The following is a 16,543-nucleotide window of genomic DNA, read 5'->3' as shown; positions in this document are numbered from 1 at the left end:
AAGTGATGCGGGATCAGGAAACGATCAGAGTTCTGCCGTCTTCTAATCACGTCATTTTGTGAAATGTTACCTGATTTCAAAAACGTTCTAGCAGAGAAATAATAAATGTTTCGTTTGATGACTACAAATTGCAAATAATTTTTTTTTTCTTTGACAGACAACAAAAAAACTCCAGCGCCACCTCTGCTCCAAACTAGGAACATTGTCTGCCCCTCTTCGGTTTTTTCTCTTTTTTGCGGAGGATCAATAAATAACTTATTGGTGTTTTACAACCACCAGGTATGAAGGGCTTTAGCCTTTGAGTTGCACCACAGCGCAGCATAACTGAAACATCCAGGAGAAGAATATCAGCTTGTTGTTATGAGTATAAAGGAGGCTGGTATCGCGCCTGATAAAAATCTATTTATTTATGTCATCACATGGACTTATATAAAGTTTTATACATTTTCTTTTGATATATTTATTATTGTTTTTCTTCTTTAGATATTAGGTTGGCTTAGAATGATTCCAAATAATGTGCAGGAATAACCTGGTGCTGTTACATGTCAATCATCTGCACAGTAAAAAAAAATTCCGTAAAAAAACAGTAAAATGTACTGGTAATTTTCTGCCAGTACATTTTACTGTTTTTTTACGGAAATTCTGGGCACAAGCTTTCCGTAATTTAACAGCATTTTTATGTTAAATTTACCAGCACTTCTGTTAATCCATAATGGAAATTTTTTGTATTTTTACAGTAAATGTCCTGTATATTCACAAACACTTCTGTAAATAATAAATTGAAATTTTCCGTTTTTTTACAATGTGTATTAAAAAATTCCATAAAAAAACAGGAAAATGTACTGGTAATTTTCTGCCAGTTCTCCATAATTTAACAGCATTTTTTATGTTAAATTTACCAGCACTTCTGTTAATCCATAATGGAAATTTTCTGTATTTTTACAGTAAATCTGCAGTATATGCACAAGCATTTCTGTTACTTAAAACTTTTAATTTTGACATCCAGACCATTCGAGTCTCTTAGCCATCGACTAAGTAGTAAATATAAAGCATTACATTTTAAATAAGCATACATTTAAGCAAAACTAAACTTATTCAAAAGGACATTAGACCATAAAATTAGTGTTAAAATAGCTCATGCAGATGGGTTAAAAATAAAACCATAAACAATCAATTTGCAAATTTTATTTTGCAGTTCAAGGTTTTTCAATACCATATCAACACATCATTACAATATAATTAAATAGCATTTTCGATTGTATATTCAGTCAAACATATTTTTAAAGTTCTTAAGGTCAATGTAAAGTTCATTCTTGAGTCCAGAGTTTCAAGTTAATTTAATAATTTTGTTAAGTTTAATTTAATTAACACAATCCAACACTAACATAAAAATACAATTTAAATCTTGCAATTTGCATTACAAGATTAAAATCACAGGTGTAAACAAGGACCAACATCCAACTACTATTTTCTGAACTGCTGTCAACAGAACAGAGAACATTATGAAGCATCACCTTTTACAAGAATCAAATTTTCCATGGACTGTCAAAGTCATACAGTTCATTTACAAACTTGAGCAGTCGGGGTGGAATGTGATGATGCTTCTTCCCCTTCATCTCAGCCTTCGACCCTCGTTTGGGGTTTAAGCCCAGAAAGACTCTGAAAAGAAAAGGGGATACTTGAGATTAACATACAGACAGATGCGTCCAAATTACATTATTGCAGCTGATCACCTGTGTCATGCAGCTGGACTGTCTCAACAGTTGCAAATAACTCCTTGACAATCCTCAACTATGAATAATTTAAATGAACAATCACTGAAACAACAACAAAATTGTTGGCACACTTCTTTTAATGGAGGCAAACCCATAACAATCACTGAAGTTACTTGATAAAAGTGTAAGAAAAGGGAAAAAAGATTGACTGAAAAACAATGAAAATAAGACAATGCTTCTGAACTGTGGTTCAAAAGCACAGAATGAATTAGAATTATTATTGCTCAGGCCAAATAATTCAAAATATCCACAAAAATATACTAACCTTTGTATATATTCCAGTGTCAGGGACATGTCTTTTGGATATTTTATGTTCAAGACATAAAACATGGAGAAGGTGTAGCTTAGGGCAGCGATGGGTGACTTGATGTGGTCATTCACAATCATTTGGTCAACAGCAACTTTAAAAAGCTGTTCACCTAAAGAAACAAATGATTAATACAAGAGTTTAAGATCCATAACATGTCCATAATATGTACAGTAAATATATAGAAAATGTTTTATTATTATTTTTTGTATGACTTTTTTTCACATATCTGTCAACATCTTGTCCTTATATTTATTCAAATACTGTATAATCCAGTGGTGCTCAAAGTCGGTCCTCGAGGGCCGGCATCCTGTATGGTTTAGTTCTCTCCCTGGTTTAACACACGTGGATCAGATGATGGCTCATTAGAAGGCCTAAGAGGAACATCGTCTTGTTGAAAAGGTTGTTACAACCACCAGGGAGAGAATAAAACATGCAGGATGCCGGCCCTCGAGGACCGACTTTGGGAACCCCTGGTATTCAGTTCCGACAATGTGTATGATATTGCATCCAAATGTATATTAACAAATTTTAAACATTATTTGAAGGTTATTCTAGAAAACATAATATTTAGAATTTTCAATCAAAAGTGTTAACAGACTGAGGAAAGCAAAAATAATACACACCCATTACAAAGATGCATGGGGTGCTTGGCAGGTCATGATCAGGACTGTCTGGGTGCAGCAGCTAAGGAGAGAAAGAAAATATACACAAAATAGAGAAATGTAAGCACCAAAGCATGTAAATCTTCTAATGCACGGAACTAAACAACAAATTTTTACAAAAATAATTAATATTTTTTGACAAATTAAATGTTTACATTGTAAATTTACCTCATTTTGACAAAATAGTTGGGCTGGTTTCTCATTGAAGAATTTTGCAATTCCACTAATCAGCTGGACAACATCGCTTCCTGGAATATCCACCCCTCTGGACCCAAGGAAGTCTTTTATTGTATTTTCTTTTTTTGACAATTCCTCTGCCAGTCTGGTTTGAACTGGGAAGCCAAGAAGGGTGGTTGTGTGATCAAACAGGTGGATTGCTTCAAAGAGAAAAGGCCAGTCTTCTAGTAACTTGATGATGGAGTTTCCTTTGTTGATTGCTGCTCGCTGAATGCTGTAGGTTTCAGCCATCATTCTTCGAACATCAGACTCTGGAAAATTATTTGTTTGGAAGGCAGTTTTCAGTTGTTTCTGTGTGAATTCTAGATTTCTCACATTCTCAGCAGTTGGCTGCCACTGCACACAACCATAGCGATTTGAAGACAAACACTTTTTCTGTGATGCCATCACATCATCTTCGCCTGGTCTCTTTGTTGAAACAAAGCTCAATGGTCTCATAACATTTTCAACTCTGTTTTCAAGCTGTATAAACAGAGCATCATATCCTGTTCCAATAACTTTAATTCCATTGACCTCTCTGTCTTGGAAAGAGCAGGGATATTGCTCTACAATCTGCTGTGCAATGTTCCTCAACTTAGTTCTTCCAGGCCTTATTTGGTCCTTACCGAGAACATCATCAATGATAATGCGAACAAGTTCCCTTCTGTCTTTAGGTTTTGGTCTTTTCTTTTCTTCAACAGCAACCATAAGTTGGGGTGGCATTTTGTGCCATGGCACAGAATATTCCTCACAGGAACCAGGAGTCACAGGTGATAGTTGCAGCTGGTGGCTATTCAGCTGCAAAGGTTCAGTAGTTGGGGCAGAGTCAGCTTGCAATTCTAAATACAATCAATAGAACAAAAACAAACAAAAAACATGTTAATTATATCAATATGAACACAAGATTAAACCTAAATGATATATATATCTGTGTGTGTAAAGATTATACAGACATGAAAAACAATACTCATTATGAGAAAATTATACAGAGTTTTCATTTGAAAGTAGAGTAGACTAACTTACCAGTGCTGAACGCTTGGATCAGTCTTCTACACTGGATAGGTTTTAGAATTCCTTCAAGATCCTCTGTCCTGACGAAACCAAGGTCTTCAGCACAGTTTACACCAATCATCTCAAGTGTAGAGATAACTGACTCAACCAGATCACTCCTGGGTGATGGCAAAGCTTTCTGAATACTCTCCTTCACATGCTCCATTTTGGCATATGCTTAAGTGGGTGGAGTAATCTGACACCTCTGTTGTAAAAACAAATAGGAAAAGAATCACTGAGTGTCTTAAGGTTTATGCAGGCCAGATTGCCCTTTTTTTCCCTTCCATTTCATAGACTCCAAGCTCAGGCACCCATTTCGCAGATTTTTCTCTGAGCAAAAGTAAAACATCTGTTTCACTTTTAACAACAATAGATGCAATTTGTCCCAACTGTAGTTGATTTTTTGCATAAGCTTGTAAGACAAACATGCCCTTCCCATAGGTTGTTCCACAGACTTCTACTTTTTCTGTGACAACTGAGTTCAACGCATTTAGTCCAAAGGTCTTCATCTTTGCTCTGATGTGACCATCATACAGTTCTGGACAAAAAGTGACTGACTCAGAAAATTGCACCTGGGGAGTAAAAAAGCTGCCATGACACTGATAAGCCTGAAGTAACTGATGCCTTTCAGCTAGAGACTTCGTCACATTTTTGAAATTTTTACTTGACCTAATACAACGTTTGAAGTAGCTATGCTTGCTTTCAAAGTGCATGGTCCATGTGTGTATCAGTGGACCAAACTGCAAACTCAAATCTGCATAGTGAAGCAAATAGTGATGTTTTGGTCGAAGAGGTACATGTGGAAATAACTCTTGCCTCTTTTCTACATATTCCTCGATCAGTATTTTAATATAGGCAATCTGAGGTTTAGAAAGGCTAGGCGCACAGACTAATTCCACTAGCTCCCTCAGGAGTAGTACCATTTGCCACACAGCATTGTCAGAATCTTTAATTCTGTCATGGAGTACAACTGGCAGGAACCTCAAAAGCCACCTGTTTTGAGCTGCATGGCCTCCAAGCTTTTTCCCATGGATAGGAATAGCGTTTGGCTTGTTAGCGCTTTCACCAGGGAATGTTTTTATTCTGTCATTTATAGACTTATAACTGAACCATTTTTTGAACTTTATCAAAACTGCAAACATAGCGCCAAGTCATAATCAACCACACCCTCAAACAAATCATGTGCCAAACAAGGGGGTAGTCCAGGATGGCACACATGGAAAAAGGACAGCTTGTTGAAGACACTGTTGCTTTTAACTCCCTGGTGCATGCTCAGTCCAGGCTGGCTCTCCAGAAACTCCACACACTCATTGTAATTAGTAGGATTTCTAAGAGACTCGACAGTGAGTGGATCATCTCTAAATGCATCTTTAGTAATGAGACAGTATCTACAGAAATACTCAGAGACACTGAAATTTTCTGTAAACCCACCAATCATGTGTGAGCCCAAGTTATCTCCCATTATGCACGCAACAGTGCCTCTGTAAAAATTACCCTCAAACTGAATTCCATTTTCCTCTAGCTCACACAAGTCTGATACAAGCTTACTAAAAACTTTATTGACTCCAAAATATTTACAGTCTTTCTCCTGACAGAGAAGTACCAGCTGGATCTGAGGTACTTTTGAACGTTGATATGGAAGGAAATTTCCCAAAGTGAAGTAGACACCCAAAACCTTGTGTTTTTGCTTGGCAGATCCAAGAGGGTTAGCCACCTCAAATGCATCTTGGAATAACATAATCTTTAAAGAATTTGGGGCTGAGGCAAACAGAGGATTAGACTTAGGGACATACCCATCAGTGAAATCACAAAGTACATCAGACTCAACATGTTCAGGGTTTAAAATTTGTTGAGCTGCACCTGCATCTTTTAGCATTGCTTCAAGACTTTCCTTTATCGGAATGTAATGATAGTGCCTCTTCTGTCCAACATCATTGTGCCCAAGTGTGACTTCAACAGGCTTAACATAGTTGAAGTGTGTCTTGTAAAACTGAAGCCTTCGATGATGTGTGGCTAAAGAACCACTTGCTTTTAAAGCAGCATATACAGGTCCCTGTTCATAAGCTTTCTTACTAACACTTAATAATGTCTCTGTTGTCACAGAATACTGTTCCAGTTCTCTAGACAGTGTAGACATTGTACATTCATGCTGAATATCTTGAAGAGTTTTCATTTCAGTTGCTATCTCTGTCACAGTGGAGGCTGGAACTAAATACTTTGCTTGCAAGCCCAAGTAAAATATGGCCAGATTTTTTGTGTAGGTACATTGTGCATCATTACTTTCATTTACTTTCAAAGCCTGGTCAACATTAGCAACTCCTACATTTTCTGAACTACATGGTGCCTCACCTGAGCTTGACTGTTCTGAAACCGTTTCCTCAAGAAGATGCTGTTCTGCAACTTCACATAAATGCACAGCTGATATTTGACTTTCATTCCATCCCCTATGATACCTAGAGATGTGAGATGAAAAGGATGGTTTCACATGAAACATTTTGGAGCACCCATTAAAAGGACAAGTTATTGCTAAACCTTCTTCTATGTGGCCACTTAGATGAGAAATTAGCCCTTTGACATCTGCATATTCTGTTGTACAAAAATTGAATGCGCATTTTAACTGTACAGATATAGTTCAATTTTGGGTTTGACTGGTCTTTAAGTCTGAATGTGTTCTTGACATGTGAACAGCAAAGCAACGATATGAAGAAAACCTTCTTCCACATGTTTTATGACCACAGGGGAAAAATACATTCTGGACATGTCTGTGAGATCTGCAATGCTTCAAGTATGTGGATGATGAGATGCATGTAAATGTGCAAATATCACACACATACATAATGTATTGGCTTTGTTGCAGTAAAGTATGACTGCAAGAAAGTAATTAGTAAGGTAACCAAAAAGTATGAGATTACAAAAAGGCTTATCAGTCAAAATTTCTAATTAAATGAAAACCAACCATACAACCCTGTTCAAACGAAAAACGAACCGGAAGAAAGCAAGGCTAGAGTCTTGACGTAAAAACTATCCTGTCAAAGTACAAAAAAAAACCCCACCAGCGCCTCACACCCAGGTTATCAAATTGTGCTTAACAATTAAAATAACGACAGCCCGACATTTAAGAATAAGCACAAGCAGCATGACGCCATGAACTGCTAACTTTCACGCGCCCTTTATCAGCAGTTTGGATTTATTAAAAAGAAGAAAAAGACGCATAACACCAAAGGCCAAATCAAGAAAACTCACAGGAGATGATAACAGTCATATATATATCAATATTTTGGGGGTCTTATTAAGATGGTCGAAAAAAATCAAGCTAGCAAGTTCCTCAAGAAATAAATGCAAAAATGGGCGCCGTTGGAGTGTGGAAAAAAAAAGAGAAAAGCTGTCACCGTTATTTAGCAAATAACTTCGTCTTAGTACCAAAAACGGCATTTAAAAATTGAGTAAAAACATTTTTAGCAAAACTAATGCTAAATTATATCGTTCAAAAGAAGTTAGAAGAAGTTCGCTAGTCTGAAATATTATCTACACTAATAATGCTGTGTATTATTTTTTTATTTAAAAAATTTATTGATTTACTTTACATTACCCCAGAGGTGCCAAAAAAACGATTACTCCAACTTCTAAGTCGAACTTGGGTCCAGGATACACATTCAGCGTCGGAGGAGAAAGAGCTTTGAATGGCGACAGAACAAGATTTTGCGCTTCGTGCAGGTTCTTGTTCCCATGATGCAATGCGCCAAATTGAAAATACGGAAAAGTTCCTGTAAAATGTAAAAACGGAGAAATTCCTTCAAATTCTACAGTACATTTACCCGTTTTTTTACAGTTTTTTTTTACAGTGTGGGGGGCCACTGGGGGGGCCAATCAGATGACAAGGGGGGGCACTGGCCCCCCCTCTGGCTCCGCCACTGCCTGCCGGGTGGGAGGGAGTCGGGCTACTGAACCACTTTGCTGATGGGGTCGGTGCAAGATTGTTTGGCGACTCAATGTAAAATGCCACGCAATGGCGGCAAATGCTCCTTGGGGTTCGGGGGAGTCAACAGCCATTTCGTGGCATTTGAACGGGGAAAGAGGGAGCGTTTTGAGCCATGCGGTGGCATGTGTAGTAACATGCAAAATCCACCGAGTGGCGCTCTTGTCTTTGACGATCTGGATTTCGGCGTGGGGCTGCTGGGAGGTTTTGGGTTCAGCCATTGGGGTTTATTTCGGCCATGAGGTGTCATGGTGTTTCTCGGGTCCCGTCAAGTGGGGATTTGGGCTCGTGGGGTTCTACGGGGTCGTTAGGGGAGGGTCCCGGGGCCGTGAGGGAGCATGTTTAGCCATATGGAAACCTTTGGTTATTTTCCAAAGGGTGTGTTTGTGGGGTGAACTGATGTGGGTGTGTGTGTGTGTGTGTGTGAGAGGCCAACCATGGGGGATGTTTTGGCCCTGCGCACGTCGACCTCTGAAGAGCGGAGGAGCCATTATGGCTTTGGGGGAGGGGGGATTTTTAACCCCCCCGCCCTCGATCGTGACGCGTGGCATACGCTACACATCTTAATTTCGGACCGTAAATTATTTCATTTTGGATTTTTTAATTTAATTTTAAACCAGATTTGTTTTTTGTTTTATATTAGCTCAGGTCAATGCTATGCCATAGAAGGTTAAAGAACTGTAAAAAAGCAAAATCCGAAAATGTTTTTTTGGGGTTAATATTTTCAAATGAATAAAAGGTAGATATTACTGAAACGTTAATAAAATGTAAAATTAGAAATGTTAAGATACTATCCTTTAATGTCAATGAAGCAATAAGGAATAATGCGTAAAACGATCTATTAGTACGTTAAACCAAACTTGTTTGAAATTTTAAGGTGATATTTAAAAGTTAATGAACCACAGAAAGGATGCAATGTTAAATGAAATGGCAAGAAAAGCTTAGAAGTGATGAATATGGAAAGGCACAGAACATACAACTAATTCTAAACAGCAAACCAATAAATCAGGATCAAGGCAGCACAGTCAAAATATACTGGTATGAATGAACTATGATGAGGAAACAAGTAAAGATGCTTTCTAAGTAAAATGTAATAATAGTAATAAAATTTAATCATATCAGTCTCTCTATAGCGAGACCTATCAACGTCAAATCAGTTTCTGCGTGTGTCCAGATGTTGAGCCGGCGCAGCTCGATAGGAAACCCTGACAGGCCCGCGAGGCTTCAGTGGCGTTTCAGCTGTAAACTGGTCCACCAATCGTGGAAGGTGCCCACAGTCTCACATCCCGGCACACCCAGAAAGGATTGGACTTCATTCTGCAACACAAAAAACACAACAAAAAGGGAAATCAATGGATTATATAAAGAAAATTAAAGTGAAGGAAAGCATATATTTTCGTCACTAGATACTAGTACTGCCCTTAAACTCTGGAAAGCTGAAGTTCCACGGTCGTCTTTTGGTTCTGGGAAACCATCTGATAGGCAGGTGGGGTTCTATTGGTACCGCTGCTCTTCTCTATGTTGGAGGTGATGCACTGAACAGCCAAGGACCTCAGGCAGGGAGCAGCAGAATCCACAGGTGATGAGGAGAGCAAGGAGGACGATTCTTTCAGATTGTGCATCATCATAATGTTTTTCTTTCTTTTTTTTAAAAGGCTGCTCCTTGAAGCTGAAGATCAGGGGTTTTTTAATATACTAAGCCAATAGAGGATCAATATATCAATAGCATCTGTTATTTAAGTTCTCCTCTTAATAATAGTTAAAGAAATGCTTAAATTAAGTAACACATTTTAACCTTCAAAAATAGCTTTGCTTGTTTTAAGTGTAGACATATTCATAGGATCAGACAAACCAAACAAAAAATCATGTAAAGGATCAGATTATGAAATGAATGTGCAAAACTGCCCACAGTCATGCTTTAGCAAAGGAATATCATTTGAAATGTAAGCGAAGCTCTCGATTTACCGGTCGATCTACGTTCCCACCCTCATCTATGGTCATGAGCTTTGGGTCATGACCGAAAGAACGAGATCACGGGTACAAGCGGCCGAAATGGGTTTCCTCCGCAGGGTGGCTGGGCTCTCCCTTAGAGATAGGGTGAGAAGCTCGGTCATCCGGGAGGGACTCAGAGTAGAGCCGCTGCTCCTCCACGTCGAGAGGAGCCAGTTGAGGCTCGGGCATCTGGTAAGGATGCCTCCTGGACGCCTCCCTGGTGAGGTGTTCCGGGCACGTCCCACCGGGAGGAGGCCTCGGGGAAGACCCAGGACACGCTGGAGGGACTATGTCTCTCGGCTGGCCTGGGAACGCCTTGGGATTCCCCCGGAGGAGCTGGAAGAAGTGGCTGGGGAGGGAAGTCTGGGCCTCCCTTCTGAAGCTGCTGCCCCCGCGACCCGACCCCGGATAAGCGGAAGAAAATGGATGGATGGATGGATAAGTATATGAATTATCCCTAATAGAAACTTTACCAGAAAATTTAAACCCTCTATAAATCTTTTGCTTTTGTTATTTTAATTAAATTCAGTCATATAGTCCTCATTTAACAATAAGAAGTAACCCGCTATACTAAAGGCTTGTAACATATTGTCAATAGTGTGAAAAGGTAATGATACGTGTTAATTTAAGATCTTTTGTAATATATTCCATTCATGTCATAAAAGATAACCCTGTTTTGTCTCAAACCAAAAACTGTAAATTATGATTATGAGAAATGTTTAGACATTTTAGACAGACCTTGAATCAATAGTTACATATTGCACTAGATCTTTAGCTTAATTCTGTCAATCTGTTTGACCCGCTTTAAGCAGTTCCATAATTGCTCATTTGTAAATCCCAATTTAGACCAATTTACTTTGAATCTTTGTATTTTTCTTCTCATTTTAAAACCTCATGTAATTAGCCTGTTTTTTGTTTTTTTTTTACAAGCATAAAGTTAACCCTGTCACTCCATATTTAACTGACTTCATGGTTTTAAATCCCAAAAGATTGGTTCTTTTGAAACCCTTCTATAAAATATTTATTTAACCGTATTACCCTCTTTTGTAGTGTTTATCATATTTATCAGTTTTTGGCAGTTTTGGGGAGAAATTTGATACAACTAGATTTATTAAATTATATAATTTTCAGGTTAGACCTTTCTGCATGACTTGGTTAAACAGATTATTTTGAATTATAGCCAGAGAGAAGCAAACAATTTATTCCCTGTTTTAAACAACTCTATTTTGTAGAAATCTATTTGACACATGACATCATTGTTAATTTTAATGTATACAATTCAGAATATTCAGTATTACTTTGGAAACTCATTCGAATAGTTAAAACATTTGTGAATTTTGATTTAACCTCTTTTATATTTTGCTGAAGCCCAAAACTGAAAAATTTCTCAATAGATCAGATTAACTCACAATTTGTAGATTAGATTAATTCCATGCATCTCCCCGTTTCTGTATTGAAACACTGTTTAAGTGTTTCAATACAGAAACTCCCAAGAAACCCACTCAAATCATTCAGCCCACATTTCTTTCATTGCTAACTATAACAGTTGGATTTAATTTAAACAGGGTGTTTACACCTCAGTGAAAGAATTGAATATTTGGTTGACAATATGTGCAGTAAACCCACAATTTGGTTCAGTAATTTTCTGAAGAGTAATTTTCCTAAGATTTGAAATGGATTCAAATAAACTTAAATCAAAACTTGAGATACTAGTCCTGCTGCATGATGTGGTAAATGACATCAAGAGGGAGGTGACCCTCAGGCGGTTGGCAGCGCTACGGGCATCGAACCCTCATGTTCCTTTGGTGACGACCTGGGACCGGGAAGCCCTGGATCAGGAGGTGACCGGCCCGGGACCCTCGAGCTTCTCCTCAAGACCTTTGTGTTCAATGGACCTTAAGCTTGGTAAGGTCCATTACACTGAATGACAGGTTCTGAGTCAGAAACTCTAGAAACTGACTGCATGTTTGTTTGGACCCAGCCAGCTGCCTCCAGGCCGGAATAGATGGAATCAGGACCCGGGTTCTGCAGCTGTGACCAATAAACCATCGTCTCTTCTGACATATGCTGGAGACATGACTCGGTCCATAAATCAGAACAGCTTGAAGGTGCTGGGACGAGGGTAAGTCCCACAATTTAAGCCTCCTTCAAAGTACACAGGTATTACAAAATGAAATATGTGAAGGAAAAACAGTTTTAGATAAACTATAGTATTAAAAAAAATCACTAATATGTAACATGTTTTGGACTGTTTTACTATCAATGTGTTTGATTTTCCATAGGTGAGCTACTGGGCGTTGACTACCTTCTAAGTCAAACAGGAAAGCCACTGAAACTCAGAACAGACAGATGTTCTGCTGGAAGGTGTGGAGGCAAATGTAGCGGAGGAAGATGAAGGCTTTGTGGACGAGGAAGCTTGGGACTTTCTAGTATCGGAGCTAGACGATGAGACCCTTTTCTCTGCTACATCACAGCTCGAATCCTCCACCCAGCCTGGCATTGCTGTGCCTATGTCAGAGGTGGGCATTCTTAGTAAGCTGTAGAATTGAAGAAAAATAAAAAATAACTTCAACATTTTTTTGTTGTTTGTTTTCTCAGGGTTTAGATGAGGTCGGTGTACCAGGCCTGGGCAAAGTTGACAGCTTGGCTGAGTATCTGGTGGAGCTAAGGAGCAAAACCTCACTGGTGCTGACCAACCAGGAGGTGAGTCACATGCGTTGTTGCTTGCTGCAGACATGCACACACCTTTCACCTCACTTGCATATTGCTGTGTCCTCATGTATAATTGTTTTATTTTCCTGTTTAGGTGAGCTGCATTGTTGCTCTGTGGCAGAACCTGCTGGAGTTTGATGAACAGAGGGTGGTATTTGCTGCAAGGCATCAAGAGAAATTGAACACTGGGAGGTTTTGGTCCCCCAAGAAGAGGCAGGAATTTACTCCTGGGGTTGAGAGTGTGAAGAGGCATGCTTTAACCACTCCATCTGCCCAATGGCCAGACTGCTGCCGCCTGGTGGAGACCATCTTTGTCCGGCTGTGCAATATCCGTCGTAGTCCAAAGAAAAGAGGGGCAGGCACAGTCTCCAGGTGGGATTTAATCCTTCAAGAGTAAAGGAAGATCAGGCAGCTCGTTCTGGCAAATGGAGCTGTGATGGGGCAGACAAACCTGCAGCTAGTGGATGTGAGCTACACCACCCTGGTTCAGTGGCATAACAGAAGGGTCAAAAGGCAAGAAACCGCTGTGGTACTTCAAGGGTTAAACCTTCCCAGCCGCTTTTCTGTTGCTGCTGACCCACTTCTGCCTGCAAATATACGTCTGCATTACGGCGTACCACATTCAGGGCCACTGCATTCGTACAGGCTACCATCCAACACTGTGGGGCAGTCAAAATAAAAAAAAGCTACAATTCACTGATGGGACAAATCCATCAGGACAGCGGCAGCTTCTCCCTGCCCCACCCAAAAGGCCTCAGCTAGTGGCAATTACTCCAGTGGCACCACAGGGATCCGTTATCCTCACTACCCAACAGCAACAGAGTTTGTGGAGCCTCTCCACCCCTCCTCCACATGCTTATGCTGTGGCCCCTGCTCTGGACTCTGCTGTGGCCCCTGCTCTGGACTCTGCTGTGGCCCCTGCTCTGGACTCTGCTGTGGCCCCTGCTCAACCTGGTAGAGAACCTCGAAAACTGACGCGCAAATTTTGCACAACACATGCAAAAAATGTGGGCAGTTTAGAATAGCTGAAACAGGACACAGCCAATATAGGGGGCAAATTTACTGTCCCTCTAATGAAAGTCTCACTTTCACCTCCCAGTGAGCTGAATTTGTTCCAGCAGTGACTGGAACAAATTAAAAAGAAAAAAATAAATGTTTTCTTTACTTTAAATAACTTCACAAACTGTTTCATATAGTTTTTATTTAGTTCACAGAGTGATATTTATTTTGTTTTGGGTTGATTGATGTCATTGTGTACACCAAGTAATTCAACAAACCATAGTGTAAAAGGTTTCAAGTCCTTCAGCAAACCACACATTTCTTGGTTTAAGAAAGAAATGGGAGACTTCAATGGAAATGTGTTGCATCCAAATGCTACAATGTTTTTGGACTAACTAAAAATGTTTAATTCACCGTCTTAATTGTTGATGAATAAATATTTGGTTCTTTGAAATCGATGAGGTCTATGGTCTTTTACTGTGAGTAAATGTTAGCTGCTTCCAATTCTGAATTATTGGTAATTTTTAGCATACACTAGAAAAAAATATTATTCACTTCACTCAAAAAGTACTTAAGGAAAGACACTTGAAAGAATATTTTAGTTTCAGTCATTGTTTAGCTGTGAAAAATGAAAATAAGCACTGGGTATGATTACGGACATTAAAATATACTGTATATAGCATACAGTATAATTTAACATCAATTTGACTATATTGGTAGAATAAAAAAAATTAAGGAATTCATCAGTTTTAAAACGAAAGCCTTTTATTACAAAGTGTTGTGTTTTACTTTACAGTACTACACCATCTGTACAAAAAAGCATTTAAAATGTTCAAGATACAAAAAAACAAACAAACAGTCATTACTTCATAACACTTAAACATTGATTGTGCGAAATCTTTTCACTAAAACATAGTATGGCGACTGGTAGGATCGAACTCACGACTCTGGGATCGGCCTCACTCTTCCCCTTCCTCAACCATTCAATGGGTGAGTTAATGTAACTTTGAAAGCAGAAAACCTTCGAATTTGTAACTGTGGAAACACCTGTTTGCTCCACGATAGCTTGCTACCAAGTGGGCTGGTTAGCACATCCAGGGTAGCCCGCCAGCTGCTCGGTTGGTAGCAAGATACCCTGGATGTGACACATAACTTATGCTTAAATACTTACAGTATGTTTGTTGATAACAATTATAAATTGTTGGAGGTTGTTGCCTTCTTAGATGATATCATATTTTCAAGCTCGGTTGAAGAACATGAGGTGAGGTTAATGAGGGTCCTCCAACGCATTGCTAATTTTGGTCTCAAACTGTCCCCTTCTAAATGCAAATTCTTTCAGACTTCTGTGAAATATTTTAAGTATATCTGCACAGGGGATAATAGAACCTGATCCAGCTGCTGTACAAGAATGGCTACATTAAACAATTCTGTCAATTAAAAATTGATTTCATTTGTCATTGATTGATCAAATTCTTTTTCAAGAATGTCTCCATATAGATGCCCCATCTGCCAACACCGAACATCAAAACTGGCGGGGCATCTAAGGATGGAGCATGGTGTCAGGAACTTGGAGGAGAGGCGGATCCTTGTCAACTACGGGAAAGGGCGAGTTAACATCAGGGGACAGCCCTGTCCCGTAGAGGGGTGCGGCTATGCCGCATCCCGACTTGACGTCCACCTCTCCTCCAAGTACCACTCGGAGGTGGCCAGGTCGCTCCTTAGTGACGTGCTTCAAAACGTTAAGAGGTAACCATCATGCGCCTGGCGGTCCTCCGTGCCGCGACTCCTGCTGTGCCCTTGATGACAACCTGGGACATCGACGACACACTTGAGCTACATTACACTGAAAGGTGTCCACCTCTCCTCCAATTTCCACTCGGAGGTGGCCAGGTCGCTGAGTGACGTTATTCAAGGCGTCAAGAGGCAAGTCACAATCATGCGCCTGGCTGTCCTCCGTGCCGCGACTCCTGCTGTCCCGTTGCTGACGACCTGGGACATCGACGACACACTTGAGGTACATTACACTGAATGAAAGGTTCTGAGTCAGAAACTCTAGAAACTGACTGCATGTTTGTTTGGATCAACAGGAACGTGAAAAATGATTTGACATGATCTAGTAATTATATTTAAATCCTATCTGTGCTAAATATTTAATATTTACATAATTAACGTTATGTTTTTGACTGTTTGGATTTTAATGCAAAGTGGTAATTGTTTTGTAGATTTTCTTTTGATACTATACAATATTCATGTTCAAACTACTTTTCATTCAAAACTTAATTCTCCAAGATGCCCCATCTGCAAACACCTTGCATCAAAACTGGCTCGCCATCTGAAAACGGCTCATGGTGTTGAGAACTTGGAGGAGAGGCGGATCCTCGTCAACTACGGGTCAGGGCGCGTTAACATCAGGGGACAGCCCTGTCCTGTAGAGGGGTGCGGCTATGCCGCATCCCGGCTTGACATCCACCTCTCCTCCAAGTTCCACTCCGAGTTGCCCAGTGCGCTCCTCAGTGACGTGCTTCAAAACGTTAAGAGGTAACCATCATGCGCCTGGTGGTCCTCCGTGCCGCGACTCCTGCTGTCCCGTTGATCACCACGTGGGACATCGACAGACTTCAGCTACATTACACTTTAAGGTTCTGAGTGAAACTCTAGAAACTGACTGCATGTTTGTTTGGATCGACAGGAACGTGAAAAAAGATTTGACATGATCTAGTAATTATATTTAAATCCTATCTGTGCTAAATATTTACATAATTAACGTTATGTTTTTGACTGTTGTTTGGGTAGGAATTGTCCTTGTCCAAATGAGGTCAAAACTGGAGCTGGTGGACCGTAGCAGAAACCC

The 16,543-nt window shown here is 39.7% G+C and overlaps 2 protein-coding genes and 1 long non-coding RNA gene across 4 annotated transcripts in view; 1 reads left to right on the top strand and 2 right to left on the bottom strand.

Moving 5' to 3' along the window:
- Positions 1-16,543, bottom strand: part of LOC145553621 (uncharacterized) — a 58,007-nt gene that overhangs the window by 28,150 nt on the left and 13,314 nt on the right. The gene's annotated exons all lie outside the window — the stretch shown is intronic.
- Positions 1,266-7,854, bottom strand: LOC103461452 (uncharacterized). 2 transcript variants are annotated; one of them, XM_081612938.1, is made up of 6 exons: positions 7,603-7,854; positions 3,987-4,218; positions 2,916-3,802; positions 2,709-2,769; positions 2,041-2,194; positions 1,266-1,659 (listed from the first exon to the last, which is right to left on the bottom strand). In XM_081612938.1, exons 2-6 carry the CDS (start codon positions 4,177-4,179, stop codon positions 1,527-1,529), a joined length of 1,428 nt encoding a protein of 475 aa, XP_081469064.1. In that variant the 5' UTR covers positions 4,180-4,218; positions 7,603-7,854; the 3' UTR covers positions 1,266-1,526. The 2 variants fall into 2 exon arrangements, with proteins under 2 accessions (XP_081469064.1, XP_081469063.1); XM_081612937.1 differs by lacking the exon at positions 7,603-7,854 and having other exon boundaries at positions 3,987-4,432.
- Positions 11,286-14,189, top strand: LOC145553785 (uncharacterized). Its single transcript, XM_081612769.1, has 4 exons — positions 11,286-12,103; positions 12,264-12,500; positions 12,580-12,684; positions 12,788-14,189. Exons 2-4 carry the CDS (start codon positions 12,492-12,494, stop codon positions 13,088-13,090), a joined length of 417 nt encoding a protein of 138 aa, XP_081468895.1. The 5' UTR covers positions 11,286-12,103; positions 12,264-12,491; the 3' UTR covers positions 13,091-14,189.

The sequence above is a fragment of the Poecilia reticulata genome, chromosome 11 (assembly GCF_904066995.2).
Source record: "Poecilia reticulata chromosome 11, P_reticulata-male-v2, whole genome shotgun sequence".
NCBI lineage: Eukaryota > Metazoa > Chordata > Actinopteri > Cyprinodontiformes > Poeciliidae > Poecilia > Poecilia reticulata.
The sequence above is the reverse complement of the archived record's forward strand: the minus strand, read 5'-3'. Positions and strand labels throughout refer to the sequence as shown.

Coding starts and splice junctions, on each gene's coding strand:
- LOC103461452 (XM_081612938.1), bottom strand. CDS start 4,179: ATGGAGCATGTGAAGGAGAGTATTCAGAAAGCTTTGCCATCACCCAGG. Junction 2,770..2,915: donor AACTATTTTGTCAAAATGAG/GTAAATTTACAA, acceptor TTCTCTCCTTAG/CTGCTGCACCCAGACAGTCC. Junction 2,195..2,708: donor CCCATGCATCTTTGTAATGG/GTGTGTATTATT, acceptor TTGTTTCTTTAG/GTGAACAGCTTTTTAAAGTT.
- LOC145553785 (XM_081612769.1), top strand. Junction 12,685..12,787: donor TGGTGCTGACCAACCAGGAG/GTGAGTCACATG, acceptor TTTCCTGTTTAG/GTGAGCTGCATTGTTGCTCT.